This window comes from Bemisia tabaci, chromosome 8 (assembly GCF_918797505.1).
Source record: "Bemisia tabaci chromosome 8, PGI_BMITA_v3".
NCBI classification, from domain to species: Eukaryota; Metazoa; Arthropoda; class Insecta; order Hemiptera; family Aleyrodidae; genus Bemisia; species Bemisia tabaci.
In genome coordinates, this window is record NC_092800.1 from 31,644,194 (window position 1) to 31,660,988 (window position 16,795).

The window sequence follows — 16,795 nt, forward strand, 5'->3', positions numbered from 1 at the left end:
AAAGAAGTACGCTCGTGGAAGATGAGAAACCATTTATTTCTTTTCAATCGGATTATTATATGTTTACTCTAAGCTAAAAGCTAACAGTCATGCTTTCCACTACTCAACAACAAAATTAGAAAAATTGATAACAAAGAGAGGAAAAGAAAAACCATGAGATAAAAATAATGGGCCATAAAACTTACACATAAAAAAAGTATCACAAGACATTCTGATCAATGAAACAAAAATATGTGATATTTAAAATCTTTATTCTCTCTTCGCCTGCACTGTCTGACTGTCTAACCTCTTAAATGCTAGAATTTTCGTTTGAAAATACAGTCTTTACACCCTCTACCAGATATAAATTGATTTAGGAGAGAAATCTTACCTGGAATTTTTTAAAATAAATTTGATATAAAATTAACATTTACGTGGAAGACATCATGATGAACAACCGCAAAAAGTGCATCGTCTTAAAGATTTGGTTTTGGAGAAAAATATTTGCCTGAGTCCCAGAGTAGCATCTGCAAAAATCAAAAGAGATCATTATCATTATGACTGAAGACAGACAAATCATAATAGTTAAGATAAAAGATGATTTTTTTCAATTAAGCAAATTACACATAAAGCGAAGAGACTCGACATTTTTTTATTTTTTGAGATGGTATTCTTTAGAATCTCATGAGCACAATTGGCTTGAAACATCTGACTATTTATGTGGCATTCACAAGAGCACGGAGGCTAAAAAAATAGTTTTTTAGCATTTTCATATACGATTTTTAGTGGAAATGCTAAAACAATCGATTCATGATCAAGGTCGAGTTCGTCGATCCGAGAGATAAGACAGAAGGACGCCCTTACATTCGTACATTCTTCCATGAAAAGAAACAAAATTCCCCCGAATAATAACATTGTGTGACTCACCATCACATCAACTTCCGAACGAAAAGCTCGTCTGAAAATCCGAAACAGCAATGATGCAAAACTCCCGTCAGAAAAAGCCCATTCAAGTGCGCTAAAAATGTCTCTTTCCATCGAACATTCCTACTTTAAAGCTCTTTGTGCTCAAGAGGTCAAAAAAAGTATCAAATAAAATATGACAAAATTTAGTCAGCATGCAGATCACTTCGTTTTAAGTGCGAACTCCTCAAGACAATAGTTTTCTTATGATGAAATAGGATAGGCCTATGTCTTTAAGAGACATTGGCAATTCTCGGAGCTAATACTGCCATGCTAAGGAAGAACGCCTTATGAACATTCGGGAGTTGCCAAAATTCCTTCGACAAAATGTTCATTTTTGAGGAAAGTCGAGAATATTTTTCCTTGAAATTTTCAGGGACTTAAGGTGACATTGTGAACAAAATTATCTGAAAAATTGGAAGAAAAATATTCACAAGCTTACAAGGAAATTCGGGTATTATCAAAGGAAATTTGGCAACGCCTGGAGGTTCATACGGCGTTTTCCCTTAGCGCGGCAGAATAAGTGAGCGGGACACTTTAGAATATGACTGGCGGCTGGAAGAAGACTCCCGACGTAGAAAAAAACTAAAATGGATCTGATGATCCCATCACAAGAGAAGAGCATATCTATCTATCAAGGTCAAAGAACACCCTAAAATAAAGAAAATTGATGTTTTTAGAAAATTTTGAAGTTTTGAAACAAAATACCTGATTATGAAAAAAATACAGTCAAAGTTTTATCGGCCAGAATTATAATTAGAATCAGCCCAACTGCATCAGACGTTGTCTGTTATGTTTTATTTTTTAAACAGAAAACCAAACAACGCAGAAACTTGAAATTTTGTTAGATATCCATCATAGTCCAGGGTAAACTCACGAAAAGTTTAAAAATGTTCAATAATTTGGTTCTTTGTTAGACAAATAAAATATGAGAGAAAATTAGGGAACATGAAATTTAGTTGGGCTGATTTCCGTTAGATCCATTCTATTAATTAGCTACGTGGACTTCATTTTGCAACTGGGAACTACTATTTTTGACTCATTTGTAAAAGCACATGTCTGCGTGTGAAAACTTATAGCACAAATGTTGTTTCTCAAATGAGCTGAAAATTGTAGTTCTAAATTGCAAAATGTAGTCCATAAGACACCTTTTCCTGTAAATTTTTAAACCGCCATGTTTGAAGAAAGTCGTGAGATAAAAATTTGTGTAAGTATTCTTTAGAGTAATATGCACATGGCTTTACCTACTATTATAATAATATTGATATAATATAACATAATATGATATAATATGACATAATATATAATATAATATATTATATTATATAATATTTTTTCACCCGTATTTGCAATTAGCCCCCCTGAAAATTTCCTTTTAGAAATTATGGGCCTCTTTACCTTGGTCAGCCAAAAATTAACAAGCTCTTGGGTAAAACACCATAATAATAAGAATTTCTAATGAGGAAAGGAAAAATTACTCAATGTCATACCTTGTGACACACTTTAATTGATTTTTGATGAATAGAGATGTACTAAAAAAAGCGAGTCATTCCATATTACATCAAAATAGAATCCAGAATCACTCTATTAAATGGCGGAAACTTCAATAGTGTAAATAAATTTTTAAGAACGACCAGAGGGACATAGCATTAGTAAAAATAAATACATATATCCTGTTCAAAATTTGGTACAACAGTTCGTTCAGAGTTTGTTGAGTGGTCAAAGTGACCATTATCGATTAATAGAGAAGAACTCAAAAACTGCGAGTCGTTCCTAATGAAATTAAAATGGAATCCAGAGTTACTCTATGAAATGGGAGAAACATCAAGAGTGTAAAAAAGTTCTGAAGAAACCAGGAAAAATCGGCCGTCAGAGGAGCAGAGTTAAGTACATGGGGAGAAATTAAATGTAGCTTCATGCCACGCTCAATTTAGAAACATAACATTTATGGACACGGATGAGAACAGGTACAGTCATTAACTCTTAAATAAGATGTTGGAGAGTTTTGCATTTTAGGTGGGCAAAGTGGGTGTACGTTTGATTCATAGATAATTGAGACTAATTGCATGCACTATCTAGTTATCTGCTCCACTTCATTCATTTATAAATCAAGAGGGGCTATTCAGAGTGTGGGCAAAGATGAAAAACATTAAGCAGACACGAGCTTGGTAATTATTTTTGAAGGAAATAAATAATATTTTAAACTGAGCCAGAGTCTTCGGGGTCTCATGTGATTTGCAGATTCAAGTTAGTTCGTGCTACGATCCATTCCAGTCTTTACGTACTAGTGCATTTTTAAAAATGGTCAAAGTGATCGATCACAAGTAAAAATAAATACAAATATCAAATTCCAAATTTGGTCAAACAGTTCGTTTGTAGTTGGTTGAGTGGTAAAAAAAATTGGTGGTTCATAATTAAAAAGGAAATAAAATGTTAGTGTTGTAGAAATCTTTGGTGATGGTCGATTTATAATTTATTAGTCCTCGTAATGCGGGTGAAATTTCAAAGAGACATCACTCATCTAGCAAAGGTGTGGGTCTCCTGTTTTAGTTTTCTAATGAAAATTATTTTAAACCTGGGACTCCACCGGGCATTTTTTCTATTTTTTTATGTTTAGGGGACCTTCCAGTTATCAAAAAAACTTGGTGAAATTTTATTTTTAAAATAAAACGACAGTAAACATCTAATCGAAGCAATTTCTTTTTAAACTTCGGACACCATGCATTTTTTATATTTTTTCAGGCTTAAAATAATTTTAAGTTTATGAGAAAACTCAGTGATTTTTTTTTTTTTAAATTAAAAAACTTCCTTTTTACGATTTTTTTTATCCTATTTTTAAATTTGGCACTTCACCATGAATTTCTCTCATATTTTTATACTTAAGAGAATTTCAAGTAATTGAAAGAACTCGTGTGATTTTTAATTTAAAATTCAAAGGCAGAAAATATCTGATTAATCAAGAATTTATGTTTAAATTTGCGGCTTCACCATGCATAACTTACATTCTTTATGCTTTGAAGAATTTTAAGTTGATGAAAAAACTCAGAGAACTTTTTGCTGAATAATGAGACAATGCCTGATTGATCAGCAATTTAGCGATAAAAATTTTTTAAAATCAATTTTCCCTTTCCTATACAACATTTTTAAATAAAACTATAGCACTTCTACATTTTTTAACGGCATCTGTCAGTTTTCCAACAACTAAATTTATGAAATATCCTGCATGTTTTTCCTCTTTTTTTTCTTTCTCCTTCTTCATTTTAAATAAAAGATGGGACAATAGAAAATAAACTTCAAGCTAGGACATAGAACGCAAATAAATGGAGGAGGAATCGGAGAAGAAAAAGGTGAAAGGCCGTTTCAAGGCGGTCGCACAAATTGAAGAGCCGGAAGTAGAGATTACAGAAGAGCCCAAGCCTGTCCGACTAGGCAAGTTTCAAGCAATTGTGCAAGTCGGTGATGAGGAAGAGGATGAACCGGAAGTGGAGGAAACCAAAGTTGTCGTTCGCCGACCAATGTTTACCGCTACAGTGGAGGCTGATGGCGAAGAGGAGGAGGAAGAAAGAGAAGAGGAGGAACCTGTCGCGCAATTTCAGTGTCGAATTGCTCCAGCCAAAAGCAGGGAGAAAAGTCCTGAGGATGAACCTGAGGACTGGGACTTCAAGTTGCAACAATTGAAAGAGGTAATTTGGTTTGGATAATTAAGATTTTTAGACCACGCTTCCTACATCGCATTAATTTCTTATCCAAAATATAAAAAAATAATTCCTGAGGAAAGGAGGAGAGGAATATATTACACCAAATTCGCTACATGACTCAGTATTCATTGGCAATCATGCAACGCACCAAGAATGGTTCTGACAATCTTAGACTCCGTTACAGGAAATTATTAAAATATGTTGTAAGATAAGAAACCTGGCACTCAATTTGATGTCAAATTAATTCAGCTGGAGGCAAGATGGGAAACCCGAGGTGGAGTTAATACAGTCTAAAAAGCAGCATTATCAAATTTAAGAACAAGTCAGTCTGGAGTCTTCGAGAATATTACGGAATATTTTCACAGAAGTTCCAGAGGACGGTATACATTTAAGTAGTAGATAGATCAGAGATTTGCTTCTAACATTTAGATTTGTCTGGTTTGAAAATTTATCAATTCTAGATTTTTAGCTTTTTCAACCCTCTTTCACTGAGCTATGTAGAGGTAAACTTATTTCAAGAGCTTAAGAATGGCATGTAGGTATGCGCGATATTCTAAGTAGTCTGGATGTTTTCAGGCATTCTTCATGTTTGACTTCAATCAAGATGGTGTTATTGATCGACAAGATCTAAAAATGACTATGGCTGCTTTAGGCCAAGATGCTGATTCTGAGGAGATAGACAAAATGATGGAAGAGGTGAGAGATATTATTTAGTGTTATGTTTATGTGTTATGTGTAGATGTTATGTTTTAGTTTAGATAAGGTTTAGTGTTCAACTTAGTTTTCAGACATTACATGAGAATGGAGGAAAATACGTTATTTGATATGTTCTTTCATACACAAAATAATATGAGTATCAATCCATGGTTGAAAACTCCTGCCTCCAAAATTCTGGTGATTTATACACAACAGGTTCTTCCTTCTGCAAAAAGTATGAGTTAACTAAGAAGAAAAGCTCATAGGATCCTATACTCTCTTGCAATGGGAGAGCCTACTGTGCACTGTACTGCAGTAATGTATGCTTGATTTCGGGGTTTTATTTTGAAACCTTACTCTGCCCAATTGAGTTAGAAATAGAATAATACAAGAGTAACAACAAAAATTGAGATATGAACGAATGAAAAACAAGGATAAACATGTATACGTTAATGCAGCTAGTTCAGATTATTAAGAATCAGACATTGTGCGTATTAACAGAGCTCACTAAAAACTCATGTAAAAGGTACTAGCCATGTACACAAAATTTAAATTGTGTACTAAAATGATGATTGTGCTAAAAATTTCAGGCAAACGAGCCCCTGACCTTTGATTCATTTGTTACACTCTTTGGTCAGAAGAAGTTAGACTTGGATGGAGAAGATGTCCTTCGGGAGGCATTATCTAAATGGGATACTGATAATTCTGGATTGATTTCAATGGCTCAGTGAGTACCTTTCATTTCGAATCATTCCAAACTCTTGCATACTGTTAAAAGACGTTGTATCCTCTTTTATGTAGTTTTTATGGTTTTACTTGAGAAAATTTACAATGTCACTGAAAGGGATAAACTTCTCTCCCATTGAAAAAAAAATTAATTTATCTAAGCAGATCTTTACAATTGACGTAAATTGTAGTTAAGCATTATTTTTTGACATTGTTGTTTTGAAGGGAACGGGGAAGGTAAAAAATTAGCAATTACATAAGCTTCCTATTTTTTGCACTGACTGAACATGTGTTGCGATGCAATTAAATTTTAAACAATGCACAATTGTGCGCATGATGCAAATGATTTTGCACAAGGAATTTTCATTGTTTGATTGATACATTCTTTGGTTGAGTTTACTAATTATTTGAGGTGATCCCCATTAATTAACTTTTTATGTTGATTTAACACTCACCATAAACCTATTTTCCTGACAACACTTTTCTTGTTTGGCCAGATTGCAACAAGATTTGATGACTTGGGGTGACAAGTTTACGGCACGTGAGGTATGATTATTATCTGGGTCGAACTTATTCTTTTTGTCTTGAACCTAAAATTACTGTTTGAATACTATTTTTTATTCAATACTTTTTCTTAAATTTTCTTAGTTGTCTGTCTGACAACACAGGCACATATGGAGATTCATAGCTACAGTTAGCTTTGCTGTTTGTTATTTTTATTTTTTGGCTACTTTGAACAGCCCTGACTGGGTAAATTCTGAATCTGATCTTCCCAAATCCCCCCATTCACAAGATCAGCACAATACAACCACTGCATTTTAAGACGTTGACGCAAGGCCAAATTTAGGGGGACTACAGGGAGGGGGGGCTGCAGGTTCTTGGTGGCAGATTGCAAAGTGGGGTGAAATACAGAAACGAACAGAAGATTTTGAAAGTGATGACCTTTTTCTTTTCTTTGCTTTTCAATCTTGCTACCCATGATTTAGGGATGATCTATGGACATCAACATTTTGTTGGCTCCCTGGCAGCAAAATCATAAATCCGGCTCTTGGTCGACAGTATCTGTTTGACCCTGGGGCTGCATGCAACAGGTCAAGCCAGTCGAATGATCGTACATTGCAGTCGATATCAGTTATTTTTTCTGTGAGCCTACTGGTTAAAAAATGTCCTACTTCTGTATTGAAGTCAAAATGAAAAAGGAAATGAACTTCATTGTTCCTAGGGCTTGGTCTAAATCATTCTTAAACTATTTTTGTTCTTTCTGACTTTATAATTACTCTAATGCTTACTCATAAATTCAATCTAATTAAATTTATTCTATAACCGACAACGACTGGGGGTATCTTAATCATTCACATTAAGCTCTATGGGACATGTCCATGATAATAAGTGTGTTTAATAATGATCTGCAATCAATGATATGAAAAGTCATAATATCTTGTTTCAAAAATACCAAGGAGCAAAATTCTGAGTTGTGAGCACATACTACTCATTCTGGAGATCTAATTATTAAATTGAAGAACCTATAAAATAGCATTACACTTTTTGTCTACTTTTAGAATCAGTACCAATTTTTATAAAATCCCTGACAGTTTATCTTCAAAAGACACTTGTTGGCAAAGTTTTTTTGAACATCTATTCACTTTTTATCGGTGAGGAATAATGGATAGATTTGCATTTTACAGGTAGAGTTAGCTTTGGAGGAGGCGCCAATAATAGAACCAGGTGGATCAGATCTACCAGTTGCAGAACCCATGATGGATTACATAAAATTTTGTACACAACTAAGTACTCTACGTGACAAAAAACAGTAACTGAGGTGTAGACAAAATCAATGCACCAGTTCTTTGCAAGTTTTATTTGTTCTTAAAATCAAACATGAAAACATGCATCAAAAGAAAATTTTCTTGGATATGATTTTCTTAAAGAGAAAATAAAATTGAACATTTTTGGATTTGAAGGACCATTTATTTTTCGTTTTTCTTTTAACTTATCTTGCCTTCCTTCATTTTTCATAGGCAATCCTCTTTGCTTACACCTTTAAACCCTAACTGTCTCGAGTTATAATTTGTCTTAAGGTCTTTTGAAACCTCATGACTAGATTGTAAATAACCATGGTTTTGTCATAATGAAACATCGAACAACCCACACTTATGCATTGAGAATTCACTCACCTGAACAAATTAAAGGCCTCAATTGGGTAGTCCAACAATCTATGTTTTCAGGTCCTTCAACTTTTCTGTGACTGCTTCTGTGGATTGACTTGGTTGTGCAGGTGTGGCCGGTTTTTTCGGCTCTCGGGCTCCGAAGATTGCAGTTCCCACCCTCACATTTGTGCTACCCATTTCAATCTAAAAAAATGATCAGTAATCTTTGAAACAAAAAAGTATTTCTACTGCAGAAAAGCTACAAGATCAAAGCAAAGGCAAAACTTCTTTTGGACGGTTTAACCAGACTCATTGTCAGTATAACTACATCAGCCCTTGTCTGATTTTTGTTTTATGATTCATTTTCTTAACAGAAAAGAAAGATTCTGACTTGAATTTTTATGAGTAAATTCTTCATGATCTAGGAGAAGTATAGAAAAAAGTATCGAGGTGGTTCATCTTTTGGTTTTCTGTTAAAATAATAAAACCTGAGAGGAAATTAAGAAGGAAGAAATGCAGTTACACTGATTGTGGTAAAATCCGTCCGACATGTGTAACCCAGATTTTTTTTACAAAAACTAAGCGCCATAATGTCTTAAAAATTTCCATGAATTTTTTTCCAACTTTCTGTGAACTTTACCAACACCATACAAAGGATACTTACAAAATGACGAGGCTCAATGTTGTTCACTGCCTTGTTGAATAAATGGAACAAGAGAAGGAGTTAGAGAACAAGTACTGTAGTTTGGTTGATTCTAGTTTGGGGCATTCAAATAATCTCTATGCCAACTTAAAAAGGACTTTCACAATAAATCGTCATGGGTCAAGTAGCTTAATTCCTAAAATAAATTTCGAAGTGAGTGAGCAATTCAGATGAATGATTGTACTAGGTTTCGTTTCAAAGAGAGTGGTAGCGGTGAGTAATACTCCACCAGGAAAAATGACACTTTTAAAATGAATAAAATTCTTGGGTGTACTCACTTGAACATACGTATAATTACTCTGAAACAAGTCTTTCAATATTAAACATATGTGCAAAAGAGTACACAAAATAACTTTATTCATTTCAATATTTGACTTGTACAGACAAGTTTTCCAAAATGACAATTTGTAATGAAAATGGATAAAAGAGGAGAAAGGAAAAAATCGTAAGATTGATAAAACTAAACATTGATAAAAGAAAAATACTTCAAAAGTAAAAATAAGGTATGAAAACAGGAAACAAACCGCTTTTTCGTAATCATCTGACATGCCCATGGACAATTCAACATCGACTTCTTCCAACTGAAGAGCCTCACAGACATTTTTGCGACAAACAAGAAGTTTCTGAAAAAAAATACAAAAAAGTTATAGATGATGTCAGTTGGGTAGTAATTGTAATTGTGGCAGTTAATGGTAATAGGGGGCAGAAGTAATGGAGCAGTAGTAAGGATTTCTACAGTTTGATGCACCTGTCTATGAGGCCTGAGAAACTATACTAGATTTTGTAAAGATGCACCTTGAAGCTGGATCATAATCTTTAAATCGACACAATAATTCAAATCATTTCTTCAAGGCTTAGCAGCTGTCTATTAAGCAAAAGGAGGTCGTATAAACGACTGTGGCCGACACAATCTAAGGCAAACTTTTGGAGCAAGACTATACACCCGACAAATTAAATTCTGGTGTTGGGAATTTTTCTCTCTGCCCGCCAGTTTTATAATCACTGCCTTGGGCTACCATCCCTGTTGGACTGGCATTTTTGTGATTCTTTTTGTTGATAAGGAGGAATGAGAGGTGTGTACTGTTGTTGATTTTAAAACCAGTGTATTTTTAATTCATCTAGTCATCTAAGAAGCAAGCTGTTGTGAATCGCCCCAAGGATCAGCTGACCAGAGTACTTTGCTGCATCTCACATTAATATTTGCATAGTTCAATTTTGAGATGATGTCTTGAATCTACGTTCAGTGGCTCATGAATGAATGCACATTAGGATGTTTCATTGAAGCCAGATGATTTTGATTAATTTTAAGTGTACTCACCAAAAAATCAGGGTTTGGACCCTTAGACCAATCATACCCAAACTCTCCAATTGTCATCAATCCCATAAAATTTAGCCGCGGGCACGTATCATGAATATGTTTTACTACATCAACAACCTCACTGCAAGATATACCACTCTTTTCTGTGGAAACAAAAGAGAAAACGTTACAGCCATTCACACTAATTTTAAGTTGGAAATTAACTGACAGTTCAATTGGAAATAAAAGTAAACGAATTGCTGGAGAACCAAACAACAATTGATCAAATTAGAGATGTTTAGTTTAATTTCTTAGTCCCTTCTAAACAGTTGAAAATGACATGAAGTTTCAATCACCTACACATTCTTCTTTCAGTTCTGAATGTACACATTTTAAACGTTCAAAACTTAGTGAAGCTAAAAATTAACAAACCAGGTTCCTCGCTCGTGTTGACTTGGACCATGATATTCAATTTCTTATCAGGTTGGCTTGCATAAATAGTATTGACAGAGTTGTTAACACTAGTGGCCATTTGCGCTGAGTCAACTGTTTCCAAGAGATACAACTTGGGGAGCACGACAACATGTTTGATTTTGTTCTTCTGGAGATGGCCAATGAAGTGCCATCTGATATCCTTACACAGTTCCATAATCTAAAAAAAGAAAAATAAAATTAAAGCACATGAAATTCCCTGTAGTAACATACAAAAAGGTCCTTAGAAAATGGCCAAGAGTGAGAAAATATCACTTAATGATAATTGTGTCAATAATCTTTTGATATGGAAAAGAATTTTAACATTTTACATTTCACTATTCCTAAATTCAACAGTGAAACTGCAAGAATGCGTGTCTCGTTTGCAATGTTGTAGAGTGCTGGTCTTCATTTATTTTTCAAATGGATAAGCACTTGACGTCATTCCTTGAAAACTTCCCAGATTTTTCTTGTTGGTAAGAAGAATACTCATTGTAATATTCAAGTGTTAGCATTGGTTTGTTCCCCTTGGATGAAGTAAAATTGGAATGGAGATTTTAAAAAACAGCAAACAAGACAGACGTTTTTGCAGTTTTACCATCAAAATGTTAATAGGTCAAAATATGAACCCTTCATTCAAAATTGGAGAAAGGGTTATTTATATAAGTCGAAGAGCTACAAAATCCACTATAAAATAAAATCATTGAATAATTTATCTCTTAGGGCATTCTTCATTTGTTTAAAGATTTTTCAAATTGGTGAAATCTAACAGTTTTACTACAAGTTTATGAAAAGAAAATTGAGCATAGTCAGTTGAAACCATAGAGTACATAGATTCGTAATGTAATTGGGAGAGCTGGCGCCACTTTTAAGCATTTTCCATGTCCCGAATTCCGAGACTCCTGTGTGACGCCAGGTCACTTTTTCGATACATAATCGATTGTTTGCGATACACGGGTACCCGGCCATCCGATGATGACAACAACAACAACAACAACAAAGGAGATAGGAACTACCACGTATTCCACACCGCCATTTTGGATCGAAAATGTATCGAAAAAGCGACCCGAACTCGGCGCACACCGGGCTCGGAATTTGTCGAGCAGAACATGGCGCCAGCTCTCCCATTTACATTACGACTCTATGTACTCTATGGTTGAAACTCTGTGAGATGAAAGCTCTCACCCAGCAAAAAATTGCCAACAACATTACAAAAATGTATTCACATTATTTTTGCCGGTATATGATCAAGGTGTGATAAGGTGCGGCAACATTTTTACAACCACTTGCCAGGCATGTGAATGGAGTACGGTATGAAGTCTGAAAAAAGTGCAACTTTTAAAATTAAATATTATGTGATTCTTATTTTTCAATGATTTTTTACTGTTTATTTTTACTATGAAATACGAGAACAAAATTGGAGGTAGAATCTGCTCAGATAATGGTTACTGGTTTAATTTCACTTATTTAAAGTAAAATGTTAAACTTAGATATCATAGCAGAGCAACTTCAGTTGTTCTCAGGACCTGGATCAAAAAAGAATGAAACCCTTTATGAACTCCTATTGGATAAGTGGTTAGCAGTTGCTTGTATTCTGTTAGCAGACTGCTGCGTTGCTACCATCTTATAGTAACCAATGACTATTTCAGAGCAATGATACTGCCTTCTGCACTAAGGCAAAATGGACTGAGTTAAGCAGAAAGGAACCAACCCACATTTTGGAAAAAATTGAGTTATGAGTGGTTTTGAACTCAACCACTGCTCTACTATCTATCGCCAAAAATTCAAAGTTTTTGTTGGAGCAAATTTTGCAGAAATTGAACTTGAAGTTTATCTTTTACATTGAGTCTTATCCGGGAGCCAAACTTTAAACCTCTTTTTCTCGGTTCGATCCCGATGTGGCTTGGTTCCTTTCTGTTTAACTCCGTCCAAATAATCTACTGAGTAGACTGCAATCAAGGGTAATCAACTGCTATCTTAACCCTCTATGACATGCATTAATTTTGGATCTCAGATTCTAGGGGACACTAATCTATTTTTTAGCTTGCATAGAAAACATGGAGTACCCAATTTTTTTTCAAAATTTTGAATTTAAGCGAATCAGATTTTCAAAACAAGAAGAAAGTAATGAAAATTAGCAAAATCAAGCCTCAGAGGAGAGATTAATTTTTAAAAACCCCAAAAATATGTTGTTACGAATTTGTAACGCTAAGCCACAGAGGGTTAGGAAATGAGAAGTTTTACCTTTTTCCTCAATTCCTGTGCATTTTAGTGTCTGTGTAAAATTACCTCTATATCAGTTGCTTTTGCGACCAATTCCTGCACATAATTTTCTCCAAAATGTCTTTGACCAGCATTATAAGCCTCAATAATGAGTTCCTTTGGTTTGAACTTGCTAACTGCCACCAAGCGAGGGTCTTTTTCTTTTGCTTTCTGGGAAATAAAAATAAAATTACAATGTCAAGCGTCAGCTCGGTGGATTAATCAACGCCAAAAGAGCAACAGGCTGATGACTAAGAATACTCGGAAGACTCAGGATGCTGAAGAATTAATTCATGAATCATTCCTACTACAATCCACAAAACATAAGATGAATTAAAAACATTTGGAGTAATGACTGCAGAGACAGGATTTATTAGACACACACTGAAACAGTTAAATCAGTGGAGTCTATCAGACAAAAGCCTGATCACAAGAAACATTTCTACAGACATTTTGCTAGAGCCTGCCATCATTTATGTTAGGTCTAGTTCATACTATCCAAGTTGACTCAACAAGTTACGAACTTAAACATTCTGATTCACATTTCTCAACCAGAATTTCATGGAAAACACGATTCTTGCATTGGAAATTACTGAAATCAACTCCTTACTAATGTTCAAATTTTACATTGGTATTGGGAAATTTCAATGGCCTGGTCACAAGAAACACAATACTCTACGCGAGTCAAATCGCGCACTATGATGGTTTTGGCAGACTTCTAAATCAAACATTGTTCAGTTCTCACCCTTCAGTGTTCAAAGTGTAAAAAAATTTGCTATGGCTGAACCAAAGCGTCAAGATTGAGATTGCCATATTTTTGTATTGCAGAGACTGCCGTGGTAACGTTTAGATGTGATCTGACGTGCGTACACCATTGCGTTTTCATGAGCGGGAGGTTTGAATTCCCACGGCAAGAAACATTAAATATCCTGGTTAGGCGTCAATTTAAGAAATTTTTGTTGCGCGAATCGTGTTTTACTTTAAATTTTGGTCAAGAGACATCTATCAGAATGCTTAACTTCGTACCTTGTCTAGTGGTCCATTGATTTTTAAATCTATAAATAATACTGATTTCTACAGTTCTGCTAGTATCGGAATTTTACTGAATCTTCAGTTAGAAATTTGTAAAAATAATGCTGATATGCTAGCCTGAGCTGAATGTTCGTGAAACATATACTTACATGAGGTCTCTTCGCAACGGCCGCTGCAATTGCTACTTGCACATAATTTAGATTTTCTTTGAGGGACCTGGTACCTGCGGAGGACATAGTCGCAATGCTGTTCAAGTACTCAGCAATTAATATCTTGAGAGAACACTGAAACAAAAGCTTAACACTGATGGTATGTACAGTAGAGTGCCTCAAACCACGATGAAAGTTGAGAGGAGTTAAGACGACAGGGTAACGTGGTGATTAAAATTCTTATTCTCTGATAACCGACTTGTGTGAAAACGAATAGAGAAGAAATGAAAAATAATCATAAGTAAAGTGTTCGTCAGTTCGTATATTCATGAGATCGACACAGCTGATAAGTGATAAGGCGACAAGGCGTGTTTGTGGTAATTGCTTTGTTTACATATGTTCCTCTTCCATAAATTCCTTCTGACTGTGAAATGAAACACTTAGATTTTGAACTATAGACTATAGACATAGATCTAGACATAGCGAAATACTGAAATAGACATAAATATCATACTAGATAATGTCGGCAAATTTCTGTTGATCCTGTGTTTTCTTGTAAATTTTGTACTAAAACTTAACAAAGCGTACGTTTGGCTGTATTGTTCTCAATTGAAGTTTTTTTATTAGACGTTCAGGGAGTGAAGTTCGATTAGCGAAGTTCATCCCGAACTTCATGTTCGACAAAGGAATCTGAGAGATGATATCCCCCGCGCATCCCCACATTTTGACCATTCCCACCGTGTAGCTTCGGAAGTTCAGTCCTTGATGACACAGAATCGCTGCAATTCAAGTTTTTTATAGTCGTGCTGAAGTTGAGTAATCAAGTGTTCATCAACAAAAGTTGTATTTTGATTCAATCGTAATAGGACCTCCAAAAATCACGCCCGCCGTGATCGGAAATCCTCTGCACCTGGTTTGTTTCAGCTCCTGTACGATGCTAATCTTGTTCAATAACCATTTTTGCGCGTCTTCTTTATTTTCGTTGATGCTAAAGTGAAGTAAGTAGTGTGTGCTGCAGAACTTGCGAGTGTAATGACATTGTGTTACCCGCGGCCGAGAAAACACTCATTCTAACATTATTTTTAACGAACACGTACTTATGTCGCATCGAATATGATTTCAAGTAGTTGTCAAGCTCAAGATAGGCTGCCTTGATAAAATTATCTCTGTTCACGAACATCTAAAGTGTTTTTCATCTTGAAACACCTCTTCTCGTTTCCAGTGTTTAATGAGATAGCTGTGCGGTGTAAGAAGCATCCATAGCATCTTATATTAAATAGTGCAACTTCAAAGAATTTCATCAAGTAGTTTTATCATTTTAGTGTTTAATTATATTTTCAAAATGTGCACAGCGTTCAGCATTAACGACACCGATCCTTTTGTGATGAGCTCATTCGCAGACTTCTTTCAAACGGCATCATTTTCCTCGGTTTGGAATCTGGTCAGTCAATCTTTTGACTATCAGCCATGGATTTTATCAGTGATCGCGTCCTTCATCGTTGGTTTAAGTGGAATCTTCCCTCTTCTCGTCATACCAATAGAAGACAGCGAATCCTTGAAAACAGGAGGTAAGTTATATTCAATTTCCCTCATTCTGAAGTAGCAAAGCTGTCAGAAATCTTTTACCCCTGAGCTCTGACAATTCGTTGTTACTAAAGAATATGTAGCTCCCAAAATCAAAACTCACCAACATTGTAATGTCAAAGTATTCACTATTCCAAGTTGCAAGCCAACAGTAACCTGAGTTCAATGATATAGTATGCCTCATAGGCAAGATGGTTGACTTAGTTTTAGAATTGCTATCAGTTTGTTCTAAATTAATGTGGGCGTAACCGCAGCCTGACCCATCATGACAATTTTTGTCCAAATTCATCATATGTCTTTTGTAAACATTGGTGAAATTAGGAGGTTGGCAAGTTTTAAATAATCGATTGCAAGTGTCAAAAATCGGCAACTTCATTTTCTTTCCATTTAAACCTATGGACATGAACCGATTCTTGGAGGGGTTCAGTGCTCCAATAAGAATGGAATACTGAACACAGGTTTTAATAGAGGAAAGCCCGTGTTGCCACTCTTCTGGATGCGCCTCTCTATTTTTAAGGAGGCTATCAATACTAAGATAAATTGCATCACACACGTATCCTTGTCATGCTCTTACAAATGAGCCACTTGCTTTTGAAAATAGCCTCGGAAATTTTAAGATATCTACTTACCTGCTTAGAAAGGGTTTTCTAAATCGGGAGGCAAGCTTGAAAAGTGGGAAAGCTCAGAACTTGCCGCACGCCTGCAGCGTACAATAAACAATGCTCCTCTAAAAGATGTGATACCAGCTATCATGTCATCGGGATCGTAACTTTAACCTAGTTTAAAATCTGTCCAAATTCAAACATCATTGGTGATCTGCCAGGGATTGGGATTCGAGTTAACAGGCAAACGTAAGGACGTGAGCGATCTCATGTTAGAGAGTCTGGGTGCGCACCGGCTGGTCTGAGTCTATCTTCCGCATGAGTTGGACATCGGACTCTGCCATAAGTCCACCCCAAGGTTGATAGACTCAGGTCAGCCCGTTAGAAAAGTTGAATGTGATAGTCTCTGCAAATCAGGGGTGAGGGCTGTCCACGTTGCCAACAGATTCCCGAGTTTTGCCTGTCTCATTCTGCTGTTCCCCGATC

The 16,795-nt window shown here is 35.5% G+C and overlaps 3 protein-coding genes across 8 annotated transcripts in view; 2 read left to right on the forward strand and 1 right to left on the reverse strand.

The window, feature by feature from the left end:
• Positions 1 to 17: 17 nt before the first annotated feature.
• On the reverse strand, positions 18 to 14,447 carry LOC109030238 (pyridoxal phosphate homeostasis protein). Its single transcript, XM_019041096.2, has 7 exons — positions 14,124 to 14,447; positions 12,970 to 13,113; positions 10,642 to 10,861; positions 10,231 to 10,373; positions 9,437 to 9,535; positions 8,237 to 8,413; positions 18 to 506 (listed from the first exon to the last, which is right to left on the reverse strand). Exons 1-6 carry the CDS (start codon positions 14,208 to 14,210, stop codon positions 8,276 to 8,278), a joined length of 831 nt encoding a protein of 276 aa, XP_018896641.2. The 5' UTR covers positions 14,211 to 14,447; the 3' UTR covers positions 18 to 506; positions 8,237 to 8,275.
• LOC109030239 (myosin regulatory light chain B, smooth adductor muscle) lies at positions 3,087 to 8,022 on the forward strand. Of its 6 annotated transcripts, none has more exons than XM_072303364.1 (6): positions 3,087 to 3,110; positions 4,214 to 4,625; positions 5,217 to 5,336; positions 5,927 to 6,063; positions 6,560 to 6,608; positions 7,748 to 8,022. In XM_072303364.1, exons 2-6 carry the CDS (start codon positions 4,263 to 4,265, stop codon positions 7,874 to 7,876), a joined length of 798 nt encoding a protein of 265 aa, XP_072159465.1. In that variant the 5' UTR covers positions 3,087 to 3,110; positions 4,214 to 4,262; the 3' UTR covers positions 7,877 to 8,022. The 6 variants fall into 6 exon arrangements, with proteins under 6 accessions (XP_072159465.1, XP_018896644.2, XP_018896643.2 ...); XM_019041099.2 differs by lacking the exon at positions 3,087 to 3,110 and adding an exon at positions 3,141 to 3,266; XM_019041098.2 differs by lacking the exon at positions 3,087 to 3,110 and adding an exon at positions 3,148 to 3,472.
• A 179-nt stretch (positions 14,448 to 14,626) lies between the features above and the next one.
• The window catches only part of Zip99C (Zinc transporter Zip99C), a 53,002-nt gene continuing 50,833 nt past the window's right edge, over positions 14,627 to 16,795 (forward strand). Inside the window, exon 1 of the mRNA XM_019041095.2 lies at positions 14,627 to 15,691. Within this exon, the coding sequence (XP_018896640.1) occupies positions 15,466 to 15,691 (226 nt within the window). The 5' untranslated portion in view covers positions 14,627 to 15,465. The remainder of the gene's footprint in view (positions 15,692 to 16,795) is intronic.